The following is a 21087-nucleotide window of genomic DNA, read 5'->3' on the forward strand; positions in this document are numbered from 1 at the left end:
GCCGGGCTGGGGCCGGGGCTGGGTCGGGGCTGGGGCCGGGCCGGGCTGGGCTGGGGGGGGCGGTGCCAGCCCCGGGGCGCGGGGCCGGGAAAGCTCCGCCGGCCTCGGCAGAGACGGTTGCGGGGCGGCGCAGCTGAAGGCGAGGTGGCCGTCTGCTCCGGGTCTGCCCTGGCATCCTGCTCGAAAACACGGCGCCGTTGAGAGGGGCGCTCAGATCGGCCCTTTGGTAGGAGAGTTCTCCCTGCAAATGTCCCCTGGAAGAAAAACTGCGTGGTCTTTTCATATGACAGAACGAGATGTTGGTGAGGGATTTTAGGATTTAACCTTTGACTCTCCTGCTCTCCTAGCCCGGCGTTCGGGGAGAGAGAGACAGATGTCGCTGAAACCGTTCACTTACCCATTGCCTGAAACAAGATTTCTTGATCACCTTCCTAATGGGTATTCCTGGCCCATCTCTTGCCTGTGGCACTTTTCATTTTTGTCCCTTCTGAGCCAAGTCTGTGTCCCAGGACTGTGTCTCGGAAGGGCTGATGTCCAGGGGCCTGCACTGTCCAGAGGCTGTCGTTTCCCACAGCTCTCCTGTTGGTGTTTTTTGAAATCTCTGCCTATTCCATAGCTACTATTAGTTTCCTGTCTGGTATGCTAAAGTCTTCTAAATGAATTACAGCTTTATGTAATGTCCCGAGGAGGGAGGTCTAAAACTACCTTGGTGAAAAAAGTCCTCATTGTAGCAGAAGAAAATCCCCAAATGAAACCACACAACAAAGAGTGTAGACCTTGTTTTTTAGTACTTTCAGGAAGCAAGGTAACAAAAATCTCTGTGCAATTTAGAATTATGTAACAGTTCTGGGCGCCTTTTCCTTTTAGAATTCCTCCAAAGCAAATGAGCTTGAGTTTAGCCCAGCATCCCTTACTAAAGGTTGTGACCAAGTGAGTTTCTGTGAGTAAGGAGTTCCTGGATTCCACTGAGTTTCAATGCTCTGGGTGCGCAGGGAGTGGGTAGAGAGCAGGGCTGGGGTCTTGTTCTTGCTGCTGTTTCTTCCAGGGGAACCAGTGGAATTTCCCCTTGAAGAAAAAAAGAGTAGCCAGTCAGGCTGAGGGGGCAGTGCAGCTGCAGCAAATGGACCAAAGAGGAAAGAAAGGAAACATGAAGTCAGAAAGAAGAGGTCTTTCACAGTTCTGGAGAAGGTACTAATCCTGCACTGATGAACAGAGGCAGTCCTGGCTCTGTCCAAGCCTGTGTCAAAGACTGATTCTGGCAGTGCCAGGTTGTTCTCCATCATTTTGAAGGATGGAGACATCTTTTCTGTGGTTAAACCAAAGTTTCCCAGGGGAAGAAAAAAAAAAAAAAAAAAAGTATGTCATTTTATCTCATGCTAAGTGGCAGCATTCCCACTAAATGTTCCTCTTCTGAGCTGTCTTTGGGAAAAACTCCTGATGAGAGAGGGTCACTGAACCTCCATCCCAGCCCTGGTACAAAGTGGCTTTTCTCAGCTGAGAAGTGCCAGCTAAAAGGGTCTTCCCAGATGGACCTTAATGGCCCCATTAAGGTGCGTGTGACCTTTCTTTGGCCACTGAGCAAATCTGAATTTGTAACTCTGACTCCCAAAGGCACCACTGTAAATGCAAATCGGGGTCACTGCAGATTCCTGCTCTCTGCCCAAAGGAGTTCTCCATGCTGCGGAGCGTGGATCCTGTGAGTGCCGTCCATCACTGCACGGCACCAGCTGGATATTGGCAGCTGCTGGTTTTTGTTAGTTGTTTGTTTGTTTGTTTGTTTGTTTTTATAAAACTCTTTGTTAATTGTAATGTGTGCCATTCCTTTAATGACTGAGACCAGACCATTAGTGCACAAGTTATTCATTGTTTCCTCTCTTTTTGCACTTTCCCTCTGTATTGTTTTGTACTGGTGTTGTGTCTTTCTGTTGGACAGAAATTAGCTTTTTCCCGATTTTCAGAAAAGTATTTTAAGTCTAATGTGCTCCTCTTGTTGGTATTGTTTCCTCAGCATCATCTTTTTGCCACTACAACACCTTTTTGGTGGAAAAAAATGACCTGGAAGTACTAATGGTTGTGGAAAGGTAGATTTGTAGTATGAATATTGGATTGCACTGTTTCTTCTGTAATTCAGCTTTTCACATTGCTTGTCTCAGCTATTAAATGCTTTAAATTAAATTCTACTTCGCTAACATTTTCAAAGTAACATTCTGAAGATGTTGGGTTACAATAACACGTTAGGCTTTTCTTCACAGCTTAGAGGTTTTAGAATAAAGCAAGAAACTTTAAGATGTTAATCCTTAAGTGTCATAAATTGTGAATTTCACGTTACGTGGTATTTTAATAAAACAAGCATCAGCTTGGAACTCTGTGTTGTTTTACTCAGACTTACCCATGCAGAATATACTCTTTCTCTTCAAGAAAAAGCAGTACTATCCTTCACAGCATTAAAAAGGTCAAAATGATGGATAAATATTTTGCATTAGATATTGCCACTACACTAGAAGTTGGACAATTATTTCTGCATTCAATATGTAATGGGATGAGGTTGGAATTGAAGATTTCAGACATGCCAAGGCCACACTTGGGCAGCTTTTTGCCACCATGCTTATCCTTTTAAAATGATCTATCATTCTTGAACCACCCCCTGAGCTGGGCAGCTGGCTGTAGGTGATTCTGGCTGGGCAAAGCTTGGGCCCAGTTGTCTCCAGAGTTCCCTGCCAGCCTCGGCCACAGTGTGATAGATGAAGTGTTTCCCGAGAGAGTTTCTTTCCCTTATTAAACCGTCTGTATCTTGTCCCACGAGTGTTTTCTCACATTTGCCTTTCTCCCCCGTCTCCCTGAGGGAGTGGGAGTGGGCAGCAGGATGAGGCATCACCTGCCAGCCAGGGCCAGCCCCTCCCAGCCCTGCAGGGGCTGAAATCCGCAGAGAAGCCGGGTGGGAGCACAGACAAAGCAAGAGGCCACACTGTGCAGAGCCTGTACCCTGCTCTTGGCTGGTGGCATCGACTGGGACTTGCTGCTGTAAGGAGCAGGAGAAGAGAAGTCCGAGGGGAAGTTGAGCGTGGGAAAGGGCAGGAAGGAAGGCAAATTGGTCTACATCAAATGAGCATGTGTCCTGGGTAACTCAAGATGTTATTGTAGCCCATATCTACCTGTGCCCAAAATTGTTACTGTCTCTTTAAGATCCAGCTCCATGGTTGGAAGGTGACACTCGAGGGACAGGGGTTGCTGGGGTTCCTTTTCAAAGTCAGGGGTCTCTCAGGTAGACCCCTCTTGCCTTGTGATCGCTGCTCAAGGCAGAATCTTTGCCTTGGCTTTTTCTGTGGATTTTTCTTTTTTCCCCTCCCTTTTATTCCTCTTTTGCATTTTGAACTGCCTCAATGTAAGTGCCAGGAGTGCCTGTCAGCAGCCCTGTGCCACAAAGAAGAGTGGCCTTGCTCCAGTCCGAGTTGCCCATAACTTGCCAGCAGTGCCCAGCTGAGCCAAGAAGGCACCAAGTCACCCCAACCCAGCTGCTTTGCCTTGCCTTGCCTTGCCTTGCCTTGCTGTTCTCTGCCACAACCAAGGCAAAATCTCTCCAGGAGTTCTAGCTGTTTGCTGAGCATCACCTGCTGGAAAGTGCCAGCTGCCTTTGCTGATGGAGGGATAAGTAGGGGGAAGGCTGACTCTATTTTCCCTTTTTCTTCCTAAACATGGTTGCCTGTGCTGGATGCCATATTGAAACCTCCACTTTGGGTTTGTCTTTGTTCCCATGGAGTTTGTGGGATTTAGCAATTCTGTACCTAGTGATTATTTCCACCAGTGAGGAGAAATGAAATATGAGTAGATATAAGTGCATTGTGTACACTGGACCTCATCTTGACCTAAAGGGGACTGCATGTTGAGTTTTGTCACATGCACCTTCACAGGACAGAGGGCTGCAAACGGCCTCTCAGCTGCTCAGCACAAAGTGACCAGCAGTCATCTCAGGGGAGACCACGGGGACAAGCGATCACCTCACAGGATGGCAGAGACAAAAGCCCCCTTGTCTCTTCCCTCCCTGGCTGTCCCATGGCTGCACTTTGCCATCCTGACAGCCAAACACTCTCCTCTGGGTCTAGAGTTGTGGTGGCATAGCTGGACATCCCCTGTGTCATGCTGGTAGGGAAGTTGGTGTCATTTCTGGGGCTACCAGGCTACCACAGCATCCCTACTTCTCTCTGGGACAGCTCCATGGAAAGGAAGGGGTTTGGTGTCCCTTTTTTCCTGTGTCTGACTCAGTGTCATGGGGTGCTGGAGCTCAGCCTGCAGCAGCAGCAGCCCCATATGGGCCTTCCCCATGTCTCTACAGCTGGAGACACCAAAAATGGTGACATGGAGTGGTGACACCTGGTCCCAGTTGTGCTTGGGAGGGTCCATACCAACATGGATACATCTGCCCCTGTTGTGTTTGGTTGTTATCAGGGCACCCCACCTCAGTCTTGCCTGCAGCTGTGGTTTCAGCTCTGCCTTTGCCCTCAACATGGGCAGCCCCAGGAAAGGGGGAGAAACTGCAGGTGAGGGAGGAGCAGTGGATATGGGATGTTGTGTGGTGAGGCTGGCTCTGGTCACCACATTGTCCTCCAGCACTGGACACTGCTGCCAATTTCAACAGAACAGGGAAATGGCTGCCACCATTTCTGTTCCCATGCACAGGGGGGTCTTGGGGAGGAGGACCAGATTCCTCTCCAAAGCTGGTGGGAAGGAAAGGGGAGTTGCCAGACTGCAGCCAATCCTCAGGCCCTCCCCTGTGTGAGGGTGTTTAGGGCAGAGTTCAGGCTCCCCTACACTGTGGGATGCGGGGAAGCAGAGAGGCAGCTCCCAGGCCCCATGGCATGGATAGAGGCCCCATGGCACCCCTCTGTGGAAAGGGGGAAATTGCACATCCACTGCAACTCCCTGGGATGGGCTTGATGGTGGGGTCCCATCTCCATCTCAGCTTGAAGACCCTGTCCAGCCAACTGCCACTGCTGCAGGAGTCTGATGACTGTCAGTGGAAAACAGCCCTTTCTAGGCCCTGCAGCCTATATTTCCCCTTGGGGACCACCATGCTGTAGCTGCTCTAGTCCCTTCACTTCTTGCATCCCAAGAAGAGCTCCTGCAGGACTGCTTCCTCCAGCTGTTTCTGTGGCCATCCCTGACCCTATAGCTGTGGTCCAGGCTGGAAGTGCTCATCACCTCAACTCTGGGAAATCGTTTCCCCAGGATGATACCAGCAGTGCTGAGGGGTCAAGGGATATTACCACCAGGTCTTCTCCTTTACTCTCTTACCCCTCAGAACTTTCCAAGGCTTTCCTGCACACTTGCCACATCACTGGCTTATGTACCTGTGGCCCATCAGTGGCCTGGCTGTGGGATGGTTGGGAGGTGACAAAGAGGCACGGGACCACTGGGGGGGGCACAGAGAAGCCAGGCATGAGGCCCTTTGGTGGGCAGAGGGCTTGCCTGCCCTGTGGGGAAAACAGCCATGTTGTTGTGAGCCCACCTGGCAGCTCAGAGCAGATGGCAATGTCTGTTCTGTGCAGGGCCAGATATGCCAGGTACAAGGAAGGGACATTCCTATCAGGGCAATGGATGCAGCGGATGGGCAAGTGACACATCTCCCTGACAAAGGGGTATAACAGAGGACTCAGTTCATCCACATCACCCTGATTGTCAAGGTGCTGCTGCAGCCATGAGGGACTGCTCCTGCATGCAATGGAATGACTTTGCTCACAATCAAATTCCCCCAGAGCTCACAGCCATACTCAGGATACCCCAGCTCACTCCATGGGGGAACCTCAGAGCCCTCCCCTAAACCTCAGTGCCAGCCCCATTGGCTGCCGGGGCCATTAGCACCAGCAGAGCTGCCCAGGCAGAGCCAGCCTGAGGAGACATCTGAGGCCACACCTCTCAACAGTCTATTCTTCCTGCTGCTGCACACTCTGGGCCTCACTGCTGGAACTATGCGGTCTCCTTGCTGCTGCCTTCTCTCCCTCCTCCTCTACCTCCTCCTCTCTGGGACATGGGCAAACCTGGAAGGTAAGTGGGACCCCTGGCTCATACACATCTACCTCCATGGGACTCCATAGGAGAAGCTTCCTGCTCCCCACCCACCTTGGGCACTTGCTTCCTCACTCTTCCTTGTCCCCTGGCTCCACACCTCCTCCCCAGCAGGGATCCAGCCACCCCAGGTGGGTGCAGGGGATGGGAAGTGGGGCTGCAAAGGCTGTAAGGGGCTTATGGGGGGCCCACAGATCCCTGCAACCTCAAGGACCCAGCCCTCAGCTCCTCCACTTTCCTCAGCCCTCTTCTCCCAGTCCCATCTCCTCCCTGTCAACCCTTGTCTCGTGCAGGAACCTTCGCTATCCGGCTGCTCCAGACCACCACCTTCCAGAACACCTCGTTTGCGGACACAGAGGGGCTGGGCCTGCTGGAAGACATTGAACTTGGTTATTTTGATAAACGCACATGGTCCATCCACTTCTGCCAGCCCTGGGTGCGCCCAGCCCTGCCCCGAGCTGACTGGGACACCATTGAGAACCTGATTAAGAACCATTTGCGCGAGTTCAGCCTTGCATTCAATGCAGTGGCCATGCAAATGGACGTCCCCTGTGAGTACCCAGTCTTCGCTGCATCCCCTTTCTGAAATGCAGCTGGGAAGTGGGGAAAGATCTGATAGTGCTGGTGCTGTATAGGAGACACTGACGACGGCTGAAGGAAGACAATTGCAGCCCCTCACGCAACCTCTGTCTCCTCTCTGCTCCACCAGACCCCTTTGTGGTTCAGTGCATTGCAGGCTGCGTGCTGTACCCCAACGGAACCTCCCAGGGCTTTGCCTATGTGGGTTACAATGGTCAGGATTTCCTCAGCTTGAACATAAAGCATGTCACCTGGATCCTCTCCCAGGACACCAAGTTCTCACGGTATGTCCAGTCATTTTTCCAGAACTCCACTGTCTTCACTGAGTTGGTGGAAATCATGTTCAATGAAACTTGTGTTGATGAGATGAAGATATTCCTGCACTACGGGAGGGCAGCTCTGGAGAGACAAGGTGAGCCCATCCTGACCCTGCAACAGCCACCCTCACACTGGGGCCCAGCTGTGTCCCACCAGACTTGCCCCACGCCTTTGCTCTCATTCCCCAGAGCTGCCTGTGGCCACTGTCTTCACCCACATCCCCAGCCTAGACCAGCTGCTGCTCATTTGCCACGTCACCGGCTTCTACCCCCGTCCCATCAGTGTGGCCTGGCTGCGGGATGGCCAGGAGGTGCCTCTGGGCCCGGCGCTCAACAGCAGCCCCATCCTGCCCAACGCTGACCTCACCTACCAGCTCCGCAGTGTCCTGGCCGTGGCCCCCCGTGATGGGCACAGCTACGTCTGCCGTGTGCGCCACCAGAGCCTGGGCACCCGCAGCCTTCTCATCCCATGGGGTAGGTGCCACCCATGGGGATGAGATGGGGGTCCTGAGCCACCCTGCCCCACAAGCTGGAGCAAACCCCAGAAAGTTCATGGCAGCTTCTCCCTATGTTTGCCAGGGAACTCAGAAGTGGTGCTGATCACAGGGCTCACGGCTGGGCTGCTTGCAGCCATGGCCATAGCTGCCACGTTGGTGCTTTGGGTGTGGAGACAAAGGTGAGTCCCTGTCTGCTCCATGGAGCGGCAGTGAGAGAGGAGGGCAGGAAATGCCCAGGGGGTTTCTGCACTGAGCAGCAAAGCTCTTGCTTTGGCCCTGACAGATGCTGTCTGCACTCCCACAAGGGCTCTGCCATGCAACATCCAGCTGTCCTCCTCTCATTTCAGAAAGCACCAGCAGATGGAGGAATCAGAGTCCAGGAACTACATCCTGAGCAAAGAAACTTAGCTCAGAAGGGAGCCAACAGTCCCCATTCCCTCTGACTGCCTTCACAGCAACAACTTCTGCTTCAACTAAGTTTTGGGTGTTGCCAATTGCAAGACTAACTCAATTCAGAGATGCACAAGAGAAACCTGGCAAGAGAAACGTGAGCTTTTGACTCACCTGAATTTTCTGAACAGACAGAAATTCAAGTCTGAGACCTCTTCACTTGTTACACATGATCATCTCTTAGCTTGTGGCACTGGCCAGTCCACTCACAGATGCTCTAGGGCACCTCAATGCCCACTGGCAAATTGTCTTGGTTCTGCTTCATTAACAGTTTTGTCAGAAGCTGGAAAGCTGTTCCCTTCTACTGTCACTTTCTGGTATATCTTTTTCCTAAAAAATGCCTTTATTAACCATATTCCAGAAATATTTGTGCTGAGACAGAACTGTTCCACACGGACTAACAGAACCTGGCTAGAAATGGGTTTCCAAAGTGCTGAGTAACACTGGAACTCTGGTGTAATGTGTGGGAGCTGCAGATGTGTCTGAAATGAAAATAAACCATTTATATTTTCACTAAGATCACAAACCTTTCCTTAGCAGTTGAATGGGCTTGGACAGGTTTTGATCAGCCACGCATAGAAGCTGAAACACTGCTTAATTATTGGCACTAATTGCAGAAAGCACCAAGGCACGGGGAAAAGCCAGTACCTGTGTGCCTGTGCATCTATGAACATGTTCTCACATATTGCATGGAAACAAGCAAGGGTGCACATGGAGGTAAAGTGACCCCAAGGCTCCTAATAGAGGAGAAAAAAGAAGCTCATGTCCCATCAAAGACAGCAGAGTTCACACACACACAGAGGAAGGCATGTAGTTCATGCTCCCAATCAACTTGAACATGTAGTTTCAAAAGGTTTGGTTTCACTGAACAACTCTCTGCAAAGTTTCTCGGGATAAGTCTGGCAGCCGTGTGCAAGCCAGAAAACCTGGCTGGCTTGTGGCCATATCCACCACAAATCCAATAGTGCTTGTTCTCCCCTGGCCAGAACCTGGAAACCACAATGCTGGGGTGAGGACTGCATTTCCCTGGCAGCCAGAGTCACCTGCGGGCATCACAGGACTCAAGCACCTCGCTGCAAGAGGAGTGACACCAAGCTTCTCCCAGCCCCTGCTGAATAGGGACGGACAGGTGAACCTCTTAGGTGTGGGCATGCCTCCCTGCAGCCTTGGCACCCACAGGGCAAACAGAGCAATTCCTCTCCCAAGCAGAGTGGAACGGGACTGGGCACACCTGGAGAGCAGGTGTCGCCAGTGAGGAAACATGTTGAGGAAAGCTGTTCATGTGAATGACCTCCCAAGAGACCCTACAGCACCACACCCACAAACACCAGGTACTAGGGGGGGGTGTCTGCAAGTGTTTGCTCACTTCCTCTAAGAGACTTTACAGTAACACACCCCACCCCGGCATTTTTAGAGGGCTCTTAAGGCAGCTCACCCCAGCCCAGTGCGGCGGTTGCTACTGCTCACCCACCCACCCAGTACAGCCCCCAGAGGCACTGCATCCCTGTCCACCCCAGCCCAACTCACCCCGGCATGGCTTGGGGGTTGCAGCCTTCACCTCAGGGGAGATTGCAAAGACCAGTGTCACCCGTGGGATCATTGAGGACTAGTGGCCATATGAGAATTTCAAGGTCCTATAGTCGTCTAGGTCAGGGGGAAAGTGAGGATCAGTAATCACTTGAGAGGACTGCAAGGAGCAACATCACCTGAGGGAACTGTGCAGACCAGTGGTAATCCGGGTGTGACTCTGAGGACCACGGTCACTTGAGAGGACTCTGAGGACCAATGGCCTGTGTGGACCAACAGTCCCCTGTCCCCTTGGGGGCATTTTCAGGCCAGAGAACTGACAATATGAAGGAGGAAGAAATTGAGAGTAAAAAAAGGAAGTGAAAAAAACTCCAAACATGAGAAGTACATTTAATAGAGAAGTGGAAGGGCTAAGGCAGAACTTTAATGCAGATCCAGTGCATCAGTGGGAGACATCCGGAGGAATTTCTGAGGGGGCTGAACACATTGTGAATACCTGCACAAGCCAAGTGCCTGGTCCTGTCCTGTGAGCAACTCAGACACCGGTACTGTCACATGCACCTGCACAGGACAGAGGGCTGCAAACGGCCTCTCAGCTGCTCAGCACAAAGTGACCAGCAGTCATCTCAGGGGAGACCATGGGGACAAGTGATCACCTCACAGGATGGCAGAGACAAAAGCCCCCTTGTCTCTTCCCTCCCTGGCTGTCCCATGGCTGTGCTTTGCCATCCTGACAGCCAAACACTCTCCTCCAGGTCTAAGACTAGTGGGAGGGATGCAGACCTTGTGGTGGCATAGCTAGACATTCCCTGCATCATGCTGCTGGGGAAATTGGTGTCATTTCTGGGCCTACCAGGCCACCGCAGCATCCCTATTTCTCTCTGGGACTGCTCCGTGGAAGCAAAAGTATTCAGTATTGGGATGCAACTGAGGTGCATCCATCGGACTAGCCCTTGGTTGAGGTTTTGGTTCTGCCTTCACCCCCAATGCAGACACCACCCCAAAAAAGGGGAGAGAAACTGCAGGTTGAGGGGAGGAGCCAGGGAGGAGCAGTCGACTGGGGACATCATGGGGGAGAGGCTGACTCTGGTCACCCCATGATCCCTCCAGCACTGGAGACTGGTGTCAGTGGGGACAGAGCAGGGGGATGGCTCCCACCATTTCTGTTCCCATGCACAGGGGGCTCTTGGGGAGGGGGACCAGATTCCTCACCAAAGCTGGTGGAAAGGGGAGTTGCCAGGCCCACTCCCAGGTGTTTAGAGCAGAGTAGGGGCTCCCCAGCCATGTCCTACAGCCTAGGACTAGGTGGAACAGTTTGTCACCTCCTCCCCAGGACCCCCATCCCCAGAATGAGGTAAGTGATGCAGGGGCAGCCTGAGCTGGAGGTGACAGGAGTGGGAGGGGGGTGACCCAGAGTATCCTTTCTCCCTGTGTAGGGGTTGAGAGGACAAAAACCATCTTTCTCTGGTCAGGTCTGAAATCTAAAAGCTGCCATCACCTGCATTGGTGCTGATACATCTCACAAGACCTGGGATAGGATAATGTAATATTAATGGGGAGGGGGCATCAGGAGAACCCAGCTTGAATATGTTTTTTCCTAGTGCTGTTTCCTGGGACTCTTTTCCCCTGACTTCTCCTTCTGGCTGGGCTTTTCCCAGCCCCAGCCTGTCACGGTACTTCATGCTCAAGACCTTATTTCAGCTTTTGTCCCTCCCACATGTCCCCAGCCTTCACCTCGGAGCCTTCACCTTGGGACCTCTGGGCCCCTCCCTGACACATTGATTCTCCAATCACTGGAGCGCCGCCGCAAGTGACTGCTGGGCTGGCTTGAAGCTTGGGATCCCACAATCACTGCTGCTTCTTCTTCCGCCTTGCCGCATGCACCATGCAGACCCCTCATCTCCTCCTCCTCCTCTTTCTCCCGATCCTCCTTCCTGGGATGTGGGCAGACCCAGACGGTAAGTGGGAGCCCTGGCTCACCTCAACCGTTCTCATCCCCCCGCCCTGTCAGAGGACCCCACAAGTTCACTCAGGGGAGGCACAGCCAGACCACTGGGCCATATGGGGGAGCAGATGATTCCCAGCATCAGAGGGTCACGTCTCACCATGCATCACCCAACCATGCTTTGTCACTGCCCACCCTCTCTGTTCCTGCCTCCAGCTCAGGACTTCTGCCCCACCAGCTCCAACACAGAGCCTTGGGCACACAGGCAGAAGAAGCAACAGTGGTCACAAAACAGGCCTTGGGGCTTGAGTTTCCCTGCAAGATGTCCTCCCCCTGCAGGGAGCCCATGGGTGCCAGGCAGATCTCAGCTCCACATGGTGCTGAGGGCCTCTTAGAGCAGCCCCTCATTTGTTAGGGAGCTGTACCTGCCAGAGGGTGTTTTGGGCACTGCTGTCACATAGAGTTTTACCACAAGCCCATGAGACCTTATGCTTCCAGGGCAGGCAACATCAGACATGAAAAGGCAGGACTGATCTCTGGGCTGGGCTGGTGTTCTGGCCCTATCCAGGCCCCAAGCCTGGACAAAATGCCCTTTCCTATCAACCATCGTCTGTATCCTCTGTACTATGTCCAGGGCTTTGGCAGACACAGGTCCTGGCACAGGTGCTTCTCCTGGGGGGAACCATCACCCCAAACAAGCAGCGCGGTGCCTCTTCATCTGCTCTGCACAGTCTGACAGCAGCTCTAGCCGGGAGGGAGGCATGGAAGGGAAGGGATAAAATGCCTAAAATCTTCTGCAGCAGACAACCACTTGGTTGAAAGTAAAATAGAGAAGGAAAAAGAGCAGTGAAGTCAGAGGAAGTTCAGACAGGAAAACAACCCTGAGCAGGGTGAAGAGCATAGGATCATAGAAGCACAGAATGATTTGGGGTGAAAAGGACCTTGAAAGGCCATTCAGTTCAACCCCTCTGCCATGGGCAAGGACACCTTCCCTGCTCAGAGTCCCAAACAACCTGGCCTTGAATGTTTCCAAGGATGCAGTTTCCACCATACGTCTGGGTAACATATGCCCGTGTCTCACTACTCACATAAAAAATTTATTTCCTATCTAGCCTGAATCCCCTGTTCCCCCTCCAGCACACCTCCACTTCCCATTTCCCCTTTAGCACCTCCAGTCATCTCCTTCCTGCACCCTTTCCTGTCTCCATCCTCTCTCCTAGCAGAGCCACTGGTTATCCAGGGCCTCCTGACGGGGCTCTTTGCCAACATCAGCTCTGCTGAATTGTCAGCCGTGGCACTGGTAGGGGACATACCCATCTTAACACTGCATCCTGCCAACTGGAGCATCCGCTTCCACTGGCCCTGGGTCAGCCAGGCTGCAGCTGAAGGTGACACGAAAAAGATCATATCCCAGTACAAAATCGCTCTGCGCAGTATCATCTCATTTGTGCACGACATGGTTCAGCAGACAGAAGAGCACTGTGAGTACAGGAACAAGCCCTGCCAGAGTCCTTCTCCCCAGGTTGTGGCTGTGGCCTCCTCCCCAGCAGGATGGCATCGGGGGGGGGGGCAGTTTCACAGGGTGCAACAGCTTCTGAAACCCTGCAGCTGCTGGGGCATATGACCAGCAGGAGTGGGGAGGGCAGCAGACCAAAAATATCCCTCAGGGCTTCAGGTATCTGGCACAAGGAACCCCTCTGTTTGTCTGAGAGCTGCCACCAGATGTACTGGAACTGCAGACTGACACAGGAAAGATCATGGAAGGAAAAGCTGGGGGCAAATATTTTGAAGGACAGAATTCTTTTTAAGCAAGCACCACTCCACACCAGTATCCACTCCATTTTTCCAGTGGGCCTGGGTGCAGGGTGTCCGGGGTCTCCTGAAGCATGGCCTTGCCCCCACTGCCCATTGCACCCTGCTTTCCACTACATCCCTGTTTGTACCCTCAGCCACAGCCCAGCTCATGCCACTCATGTCCCACACACTCATGGGACATCTCCGCTGGCTTTGCCTTTGACAGACCCATTGGTGGTCCAGTTCCGTGCAGGCTGTGTGCTGTACCCCAACACAAGCCAGCCCTTCCTGAATATCGGCTTGGGTGGGAGAGACTTCGTAGATTTTGAGGTAGATAAACAGCATTGGGAGGCCCAGCAGATATCCCAGGTGGCAGAGCTGGTCAGCAAGAGCCTCAACAAGGACAAGTCTGTCATAGTGTTCCTGGAGTACCTTCTCTCCATTTGGGTATGCAAGAGCAACTTCCTCGCCCTGAAGAGGTATGGGAGAGAAATTCTGGAGAGACAAGGTGAGTCCACCCTAACCCTGCAACAGCCACCCCCACACTGAGGCCCAGCTGTGTCCCACCAGACTTGCCCCACGCCTTTGCTCTCATTCCCCAGAGTTGCCTGTGGCCACCGTCTTCACTCGCAGCCCCAGCCTAGACCAGCTGCTGCTCATTTGCCACGTCACTGGCTTCTACCCCCATCCCATCAGCGTGGCCTGGCTGCGGGATGGCCAGGAGGTGCCTCTGGGCCCGGCGCTCAACAGCAGCCCCATCCTGCCCAATGCTGACCTCACCTACCAGCTCCGCAGTGTCCTGGCCGTGGCCCCCCGTGATGGGCACAGCTACGTCTGCCGTGTGCGCCACCAGAGCCTGGGCACCCGCAGCCTTCTCGTCCCATGGGGTAGGTGCCACTCTTGGGGATGGGGTGCAGGCTGCAGATGGCAGCCACTGGCCCTGCGAGGGGCAGCTCCTGACTGGCACTGCCACCTTCACACAGTCACCTTCTTCCCTCCTAGTCCCAGAAAACCGCAGTGCAGCCCCAACCATCAGCATCACCATTGTGGTGCTGCTTCTTGTGGCCACAGCCTCTGCTGGGGTATTTTGGTGGCGGAAGCACAGGTGAGCTCTCCCTCCCATCACCTGCTGTAAGATTTATGGGCATGTAGGTCGGTCCAGGGGTTGCAGTAGCAGCAGCTCTGTAGGGGTGAACCCCCTGACTGCCATCACAGCTCACACATACCCTTTGCAGGAATGCTAACGAGGCTGCATGGCAGACCCAAGAATTCACCATTTGAGACCTGGCTGCTCACACAGCAACAACTGCTTGCTCTCCTGTGGAGTCCCTGGCACCCCTTGGGGCAGTTCTTCCTGCCTTGGAAGGATGGACCATAGAGTCTTCCCTGCCAAGGCTGAAAGAAAGTCCTTCCCCGTGGTGCTTTGCAGTGTGGTCTGCTCCAGTCTCTTCTCTCCCCATGCCTCTGATTCTCGTATTTTCTCCTTTCCCTGTTTCCCTATTGGTGGTAGTATCCCAGTGTCCGGTCCTGTCCCGTCTATAGATCACTGAGCCCTGCCCTGCTCTTAGTACCACTCCTGTGCCCTTAGACCATTGGTTCCTGAATCCTATTTAGGCCTGTGCACAGCACATGGCCAGGTCTTTTTGTCACTGATCCCTTTGGTGTGCTGGAATAAACCTTGCTGGAATTTATCATACAAAAAGGCCCTTTTTGCCTCTCTTTGCTGAGCCTAGCCATGGTGCCTGTGATGTCAGCTTGACTGCTTTGCCTGAATCCTCCCCGAGCAGCTTTTCCACAGGAGATGCTTATGGGGCTCTAGGTAGCAGCTCCACCATCTAAAAAGCACACTGCTACAGATCTTTGTCTTGGCTCCAGCTCTGCAACAATTCAGCTCCCCCCTACCATCACTGAGTCCACCCCAGAGTCAATATCCCAGCCACACAACCCTTTTCAGCTCCAGCCCTAGTCCCCATCCTTGCCCCACAGTCACTATGCCAGCCCTTCCATCATTTCACCATGCATCTCTCAGTCCCTGTCTCCGCTCTGCAGTTTCTTTCCATTTTCACTCATAATCCCAGTCCCACAGTCAATATCCCAGCCCCAGAGTGATTTCAGTTCCAGCCTTACAGTGGCTACACAGACCCAGGCAATATCACTGTAACCCTGAGATTTCTGGTGCAATCTTCTATGCCATTTACAGTCTCTATCCCACCCCGCCAGTGATTTCAGGTCGAGCCCTTCCCAGCCTCAGTGATTTCAGCTCTTGACCCACAAGCTTTATTTCACTGCCAGCTCAGTTTTTCCAGCTGCAGATCCTCTTTTCTTCCTGTCTCCGCCAGGTGTAGCTGCTCCAGGTTGAGACAACAGGGTCCTTTTTTTGTCTCTAGTTGTGCGGTTTCAGCTTCAGCTCTTGAAATGCTATTCCACCCCCATCCCATTAATGTTTATTCCATTACTGCCCCCGGGTATGTGTCCCATTTCATGGTCGCCTCCCAGGTCTACACTCACTATCCCCTTTGAACAGTGATTGCAATTGCAGCAGTGCAGTCCCCATTCCAGCCCCAGTGATTTCAGCTCTTGACCCACAAGCTTTATTTCACTGCCAGCTCTTCTGTTTCACTTCTGTCTCCACATCTTCTCAGCAGTGGCACATAACGCTGCTTGTGGTTCTCAGAGTATGATTTTTGGTTTTGCTCTAGCTTTGTGTTGTTTGAGCCCAGCTCTTGTACCCATATTTCAGCCTCAACCTGCTAATCCTCACTGCAGTAGCAACTCTCCAGTCCCTACCCCAGCCCTTACAGTGATTTCAGCTCCAGCCCGCAGTTCCCGTCCCGGCTCCATATTCCCCAGAGCAGCCCCCCAGGGGTTTTACCCCAAAGCCTACCATCTTTGTGTCTCCTCCAGCTCTGCTGTCTCAGCTCCAGCTCCTCAGCTTCCCACTGCCTGCAGCTAAAACCGCTACTGCTTCTCACTGCAGCCCGGGGCTGTTGATAAGGCCACAAGTCAGTCATCGTCATCACTTCAATGTCTTTAGGAGTTGTATCACCCACCCTCCTGGGTTCCCAACCTTGGGGACACTTGAAGGCTGAAGCCCAACATGTATCTCCCCCCTTCCCCTGGGTCTCAGCCCAGCACTTGTCCGAAAGCTCCCTCAGCTCCCCCAGGCAGCACCAGGGGCTGGGAAGAGCCACTGGGCCCCTGCTCCCCCATCCCAAAAGGTGTCCACGGGTTGATTCTCAGGCCCTGGAGCCCTCCGAGCCCCCACAGCCTCAGCCTCTGCTGGGTACCACGGGGCAAGGGCTGGTAACCCCCCAGGCATCTCCTGCAGGCCCTGAGCTGCAGCTCCATCCCCTTCTCCCGTGGGGAGAACCCTCCAGCCCCAGCATTTCCACTGTTCCACACTGTTTTGGGCGTGCCTCTAGTGCCAAGGGCTTTATTCCACATCCTGGGGCTTTCTGTCTCTACTGGGCTCACAACTGCTGTTTCAGCCCTAGCCCTACAACCTTTACTGAATTAACATCAGATATCTAGCAAAAGAAAACAAAACCAAACGAAAATAATGTAATAAAACGAGCAAAATAATGAAGTGGTGCAATAAAGAAGAAAATAACGGTTATTTCTAATAAGAGCAAAAGAAAATATTAAAACTGCAAAAAACTGCAGCTTTATTCCAGATATTTTAAACACTAGTTTAAATCCAGAAGCCACGGAATCGCTTCTCACCGGCCCCTGGTAGCCGCGGCCGGTCCCCTGCACCGCACCAGGCCCTGCACCAGTCTCTGGCCGCCCGAGCCGCGCAGGGCACGGCGGAAAGAACTGGGCACGGCCGGCACCACTGCCCCAGGACACCGCCGGCCCCCAGACGCAGGCGTAGGCAGACGCAAGAGTCGTGTCCGTGCTCACCGGTGCTCTCCGGAATCAGCAGCTGCGGGGATCTCGTCCCGGCGCAGCGGCGCTCCTCCGACCAGGAAGTTCCAACAAGCACCTCGGCCCCACTGCCAAACTGGCACCCGCCCACCTCAGGGCACGGTATTTATGCCTCAGGACCGGGCCAGCCCAGCCAATCACAACCGGAGGCAGCGCCGGCCCCGCCAATCCCAGCCCACCCATTCTTGCTGCCCTCGGCTCCGCGAGCCCCCGCTGTCCTCTCACGCTCCCGCCATTCCGCCCGCTCCCGCCCTCTCCCCGTTTCCCTCAGAGAACTCCCGGCCGGGACCTCAACGGGGACCTCCCGCCGCCCTTCCCGGGCCCCGGCAGCCCCTGCCGAGGCTGAGGCAGTGAGGGCACGGCTCCGCCGGTTCCCAAAGTGGTGGCTGGACAAGGAACAGGGAGATGTTAAGAATAATGCCTGGCATTTCCAACAGGCCCCTCAAAGGGCTAATACAAAAGACACATCACACGAGACACCCAAAAGACACAGAGCCCACAACAGACAAGTGACACGACACGCACCAGGCCTGCTCTGCTCTGCACACCTCAGCACTGTGAGATCTTCCCTCGATATGGCCTAAGGGATCACATCTTGGATATCCCCATCTCCAAATCTGAGTCAAAAATCCCTCCCGGTGACCCCTAACCCCACATCCTGCTTTCATCCCCTCTGTGGCTCCGAGCCTGCCACTTATCTCTCGGATGTCTGAGGACATGAATCAGTGTTGGGTGCCAAGGAAGGTCACCTCACCCTATGGGAAATTCCTGCTGTCGCCAGGCTGCTGCTGCCTCTTAGTCACTACAATAAAGAAAACCAAACATCAAGCATGATCTTAGCAGGACATTGGCCAAAAACTGGCATTTCTGCTACTCCCTGTCTCCTAAGTATGCCTGGGTCCTTGGGCAGCACGCTTCAGCTGCGCTCAAAGGTTAATACTTGCAGAGTCAAACTTTTTGCAGTTGTATTGACGCTGAGCAAACCGACCACGTCCTCCATCACGGGTGGGAGCATCCCCGGTTGTGGAGGGACAGGGATACCAGGGTGGGCATCCCTCATTTATCCCCAACCCTGTGGATCCTACTCCTCACTATTGCTTCCTGTCTAGCCCTACCCTTAGGGTTACTGCCGGCACCCCTCAGGGCTTCTGGCATTGTCCTGCATTAGGGGTATTGACTGAAGCTTCTCTCAGGGAAAAAGGAGTGTTGTTAGGGGTGCTGTGTAAGGTTTGGGCTAAGGGTGAGGTGAGGGCTGTACACCTGTACTCTAACTTGTATCCTAGCATGTACCCCTTATTTTCACTTTATGCTCTCTAGCCCTTGAACCCTTTACCTCCCAAGGCTTCCCTCAGCCTCTCTGAGTCACTGTCAATCCCACCTGCTGATTGCTCCTCTCCTCTCAGCCTCTATTTTCCAAATTTCTGGCCCCTAGCATCTGTGTCGTCACCCCAGAGCCCCTGTTTTGCTGTTCAAGATACCTATCTGCCTCTTAACTGCTTGGGTGCTGTTTAAGGTAAAAGCTACAGGAGGGGGGAGGGCAGTTGCACCCACTCTACCTTGTATCCTCACCTGCACCCCTTAGTTTCGCTGAGTGCCCTCTAGCCCTCCACCTCTCTCTTTTCCTCAGTCTGTACGTGACACCTTCGAGACCCTCTCCGTAGTACTGCCGCTCTTTGTGCTGCCCTGCTACCCCCGAACGTTTTCTCTACCTTTTTTCTTCTGGTTTTGTCCGTTTCTGAATGCTGCAGTAAGACCCACCCCTCACCTGCTAACTGTGGGTTAAAGGGGGGGGGCCGCGACGGCCATTTTTATACCGCCGGGAGGGGCGTGGTCGGGTGACGTTACGTGGGGCGGGGCGCTGGGACGCGGGGGCGGGGAGAAACGCGGGGGGTGCAATGTGACGACACGATGATGCGCCGGGGGCGGTGCGAAAGGAGGGGCCGGGGCGGGGTGGGGTCCGTATGGGGGTGGGCCTTAGGATGAGTGACAGGTGCTGCCGCGCTGGGTCGGGAGTGGCGCGCCCGGCGCGGGGCAGGGGCCTCTCTCTCAGGGGACGGGACGGTGGGGGTGCGGCGGGACGCCAGCGGTACGGAGGTCGCCCGGCTCCCGCCCGCCCACAGCCCGTGTCCGCGGTTCTGGAAACGCCGCGGAAAACCGCGCTGGACGGCGTCGGCACGGCGTGCAGGCAGCCGAGTAGACGGGAGGGGTCCTTCCATTCCTGCCTTTTTCGTCCCTACCCAACGCGCATGCGCGCTTTGCCGCCAGCCTTGGAATGTTCGTGCGTTTTAGTTCATTACTTGCTCCCATCCGGAGCATTAATTAGGGTTCAGGGTGCCTATATACGATATATGAAAAGAAATAAAACAATAAATCTGATGCAGCAGTAGAAATGGTAGGCTCTCTAGGAAAAAGTTGGGGAATTTGCTTCGTTTTTCAAGTTTTTTTTACTCCCAGGAAGTCTGACATTTTCTACTACTGCTTTTTAAATTTAAGCTGAAGAAAAAAACCAATCTTTATTTCTAGCGTAAAGTTAGAAAGAAACAGAAATAGAGAAGCACAGAACTACAGGGCGATACAGAGAACTAAAGCGAGAAGGGAACACTCATCCCGGTGCTCACCGCCCCCGGCCTGCACACAAACCCGCCCTCACACTCCTCAGCCGCTCCGACACTGCCTGGCCCCCACGGGCCATCGGAACACATTTACAGCAGTCCGCGAGAACATAGTCAGAAAAATGGCCAGATCAAGCATATGTCAGTTTAAATCCAGAACAGCATCACTTTAAACTGTCAAAAACTTCTGGGGTTTGATGGCGGTGCTGCTGCCTTTTAGACTACAAAAATTGACAATACTGACCTCAAAACTGTTAGAATTTTTTCCAAATATTTTAATAAATACTGGAGATTAAATAAGGTGTTTAGCCTCAGTTTGAGCACAGACAGAAACAGAAAATGAGTGTTTCTCCTCAATTTAAACTCTTTTCCCCCACAAACTCTCCATTTTCTGGGGTCAATGGGATGGACTGGGGAGGGACGAGGAAGATGAAATTAAAAGATGAAAGGAAAAAGAGCTTCCTTGTGCCCCCACCCTGCCCCCCCTGCTCAGGTGGGTTAGGGGAGGTGTGTTGCTCTCCTCTCCAGCGCTGCCCCTTGGCACAGGGCTTGTCCCTGCACACCTTTGAGCAATGCTGCAGGTACCCCCCCCCCGCCCCTGTGAGATGCTCTCCCCATCATTCCTTGAGAGACTCCCTGGAATCACCCCCTCCATCAGCTCTTTGCAACAGGCGCACCCAGATGACCCACCCATCCCCCCCAGCAGCCCCCTCCTCATCCTCACTGGCCCCACCTGAGGCTGCTGCACGTCAGGAGGTGGAGACTTCCACGAGGTGGGGGGAGCTGTGTGGACTCCCAACCCTCACCACAAACCCAGGGTTGGAGCCAAAGGTGAGGGCTGGGGCCAAATGGCTCCCTAGGATGTAGACGCATGAACAAAGATTCATAGAATGGAGAAATCTCAACTGTTTATTGTATTTTACACACAGAGTCATGATTAAAGTCACATTTTTTAATAGTTAAAATATCAGTGGAAGTTACTGTCTAGTTACAGCAGTGAGCCTTATAGAACATCCTACCTTTATGGATTTATGAAAAGCAGCAGTTTCAGGTTCTTTAATCTCTTCCAAACACTTGGGAAAACTATTTTTAACCTAACTCCTTAGCCTAACCTAACAAACTCCTTTTAACCTAACCCTAGCAATTTTCTCATTTGAATAAAAGAGAGCACTGGGAATGACCAACAAGTGAAAAGGAAAGCAGAGTATTGCAGAGAAATGGTGGGATGGCTCCTATGACTAGAACACTGGAATGGAAGGGTTTAGGGTTTTTCTAAAAGACAGGCTATGAAGATGAGGAGGGGATGTAGTCTTCTATGAATATGGAATTCTGCCTGGGGAAGTATGAGGAGTCAGCTAAGAACTTATGGGTGAAGATTA

General features: G+C 53.2%; 2 protein-coding genes and 1 long non-coding RNA gene across 5 annotated transcripts; 2 read left to right on the top strand and 1 right to left on the bottom strand.

Annotated features, from left to right (window-relative positions):
• Positions 1-155: 155 nt before the first annotated feature.
• Positions 156-17245, bottom strand: LOC310923859. 2 transcript variants are annotated; one of them, XR_014592705.1, is made up of 3 exons: positions 17073-17245; positions 16054-16153; positions 156-1065 (listed from the first exon to the last, which is right to left on the bottom strand). It is a non-coding gene; the product is annotated as an uncharacterized lncRNA (long non-coding RNA). The 2 variants fall into 2 exon arrangements; XR_014592706.1 differs by lacking the exon at positions 156-1065 and adding an exon at positions 13540-13640.
• LOC310906494 (T-cell surface glycoprotein CD1b-3-like) lies at positions 5964-7861 on the top strand (the record flags this gene model as incomplete). The annotated part of the gene is made up of 6 exons (XM_083855815.1): positions 5964-6039; positions 6354-6611; positions 6770-7051; positions 7146-7430; positions 7536-7632; positions 7801-7861. The coding sequence occupies 6 exons, from the start codon at positions 5964-5966 to the stop codon at positions 7859-7861; spliced, it is 1059 nt and encodes a 352-aa protein (XP_083711941.1).
• On the top strand, positions 9731-14312 carry LOC310923858 (T-cell surface glycoprotein CD1b-3-like). Of its 2 annotated transcripts, XM_083884694.1 has the most exons (5): positions 9731-11388; positions 12596-12856; positions 13396-13677; positions 13772-14056; positions 14172-14312. In XM_083884694.1, the coding sequence occupies exons 1-5, from the start codon at positions 11316-11318 to the stop codon at positions 14276-14278; spliced, it is 1008 nt and encodes a 335-aa protein (XP_083740820.1). In that variant the 5' UTR covers positions 9731-11315; the 3' UTR covers positions 14279-14312. The 2 variants fall into 2 exon arrangements, with proteins under 2 accessions (XP_083740820.1, XP_083740819.1); XM_083884693.1 differs by having other exon boundaries at positions 13772-14312.
• Positions 17246-21087: the final 3842 nt, after the last annotated feature.

This window comes from Zosterops lateralis (assembly GCF_965231275.1).
Source record: "Zosterops lateralis genome assembly, chromosome: 2".
Taxonomy (NCBI): domain Eukaryota; kingdom Metazoa; phylum Chordata; class Aves; order Passeriformes; family Zosteropidae; genus Zosterops; species Zosterops lateralis.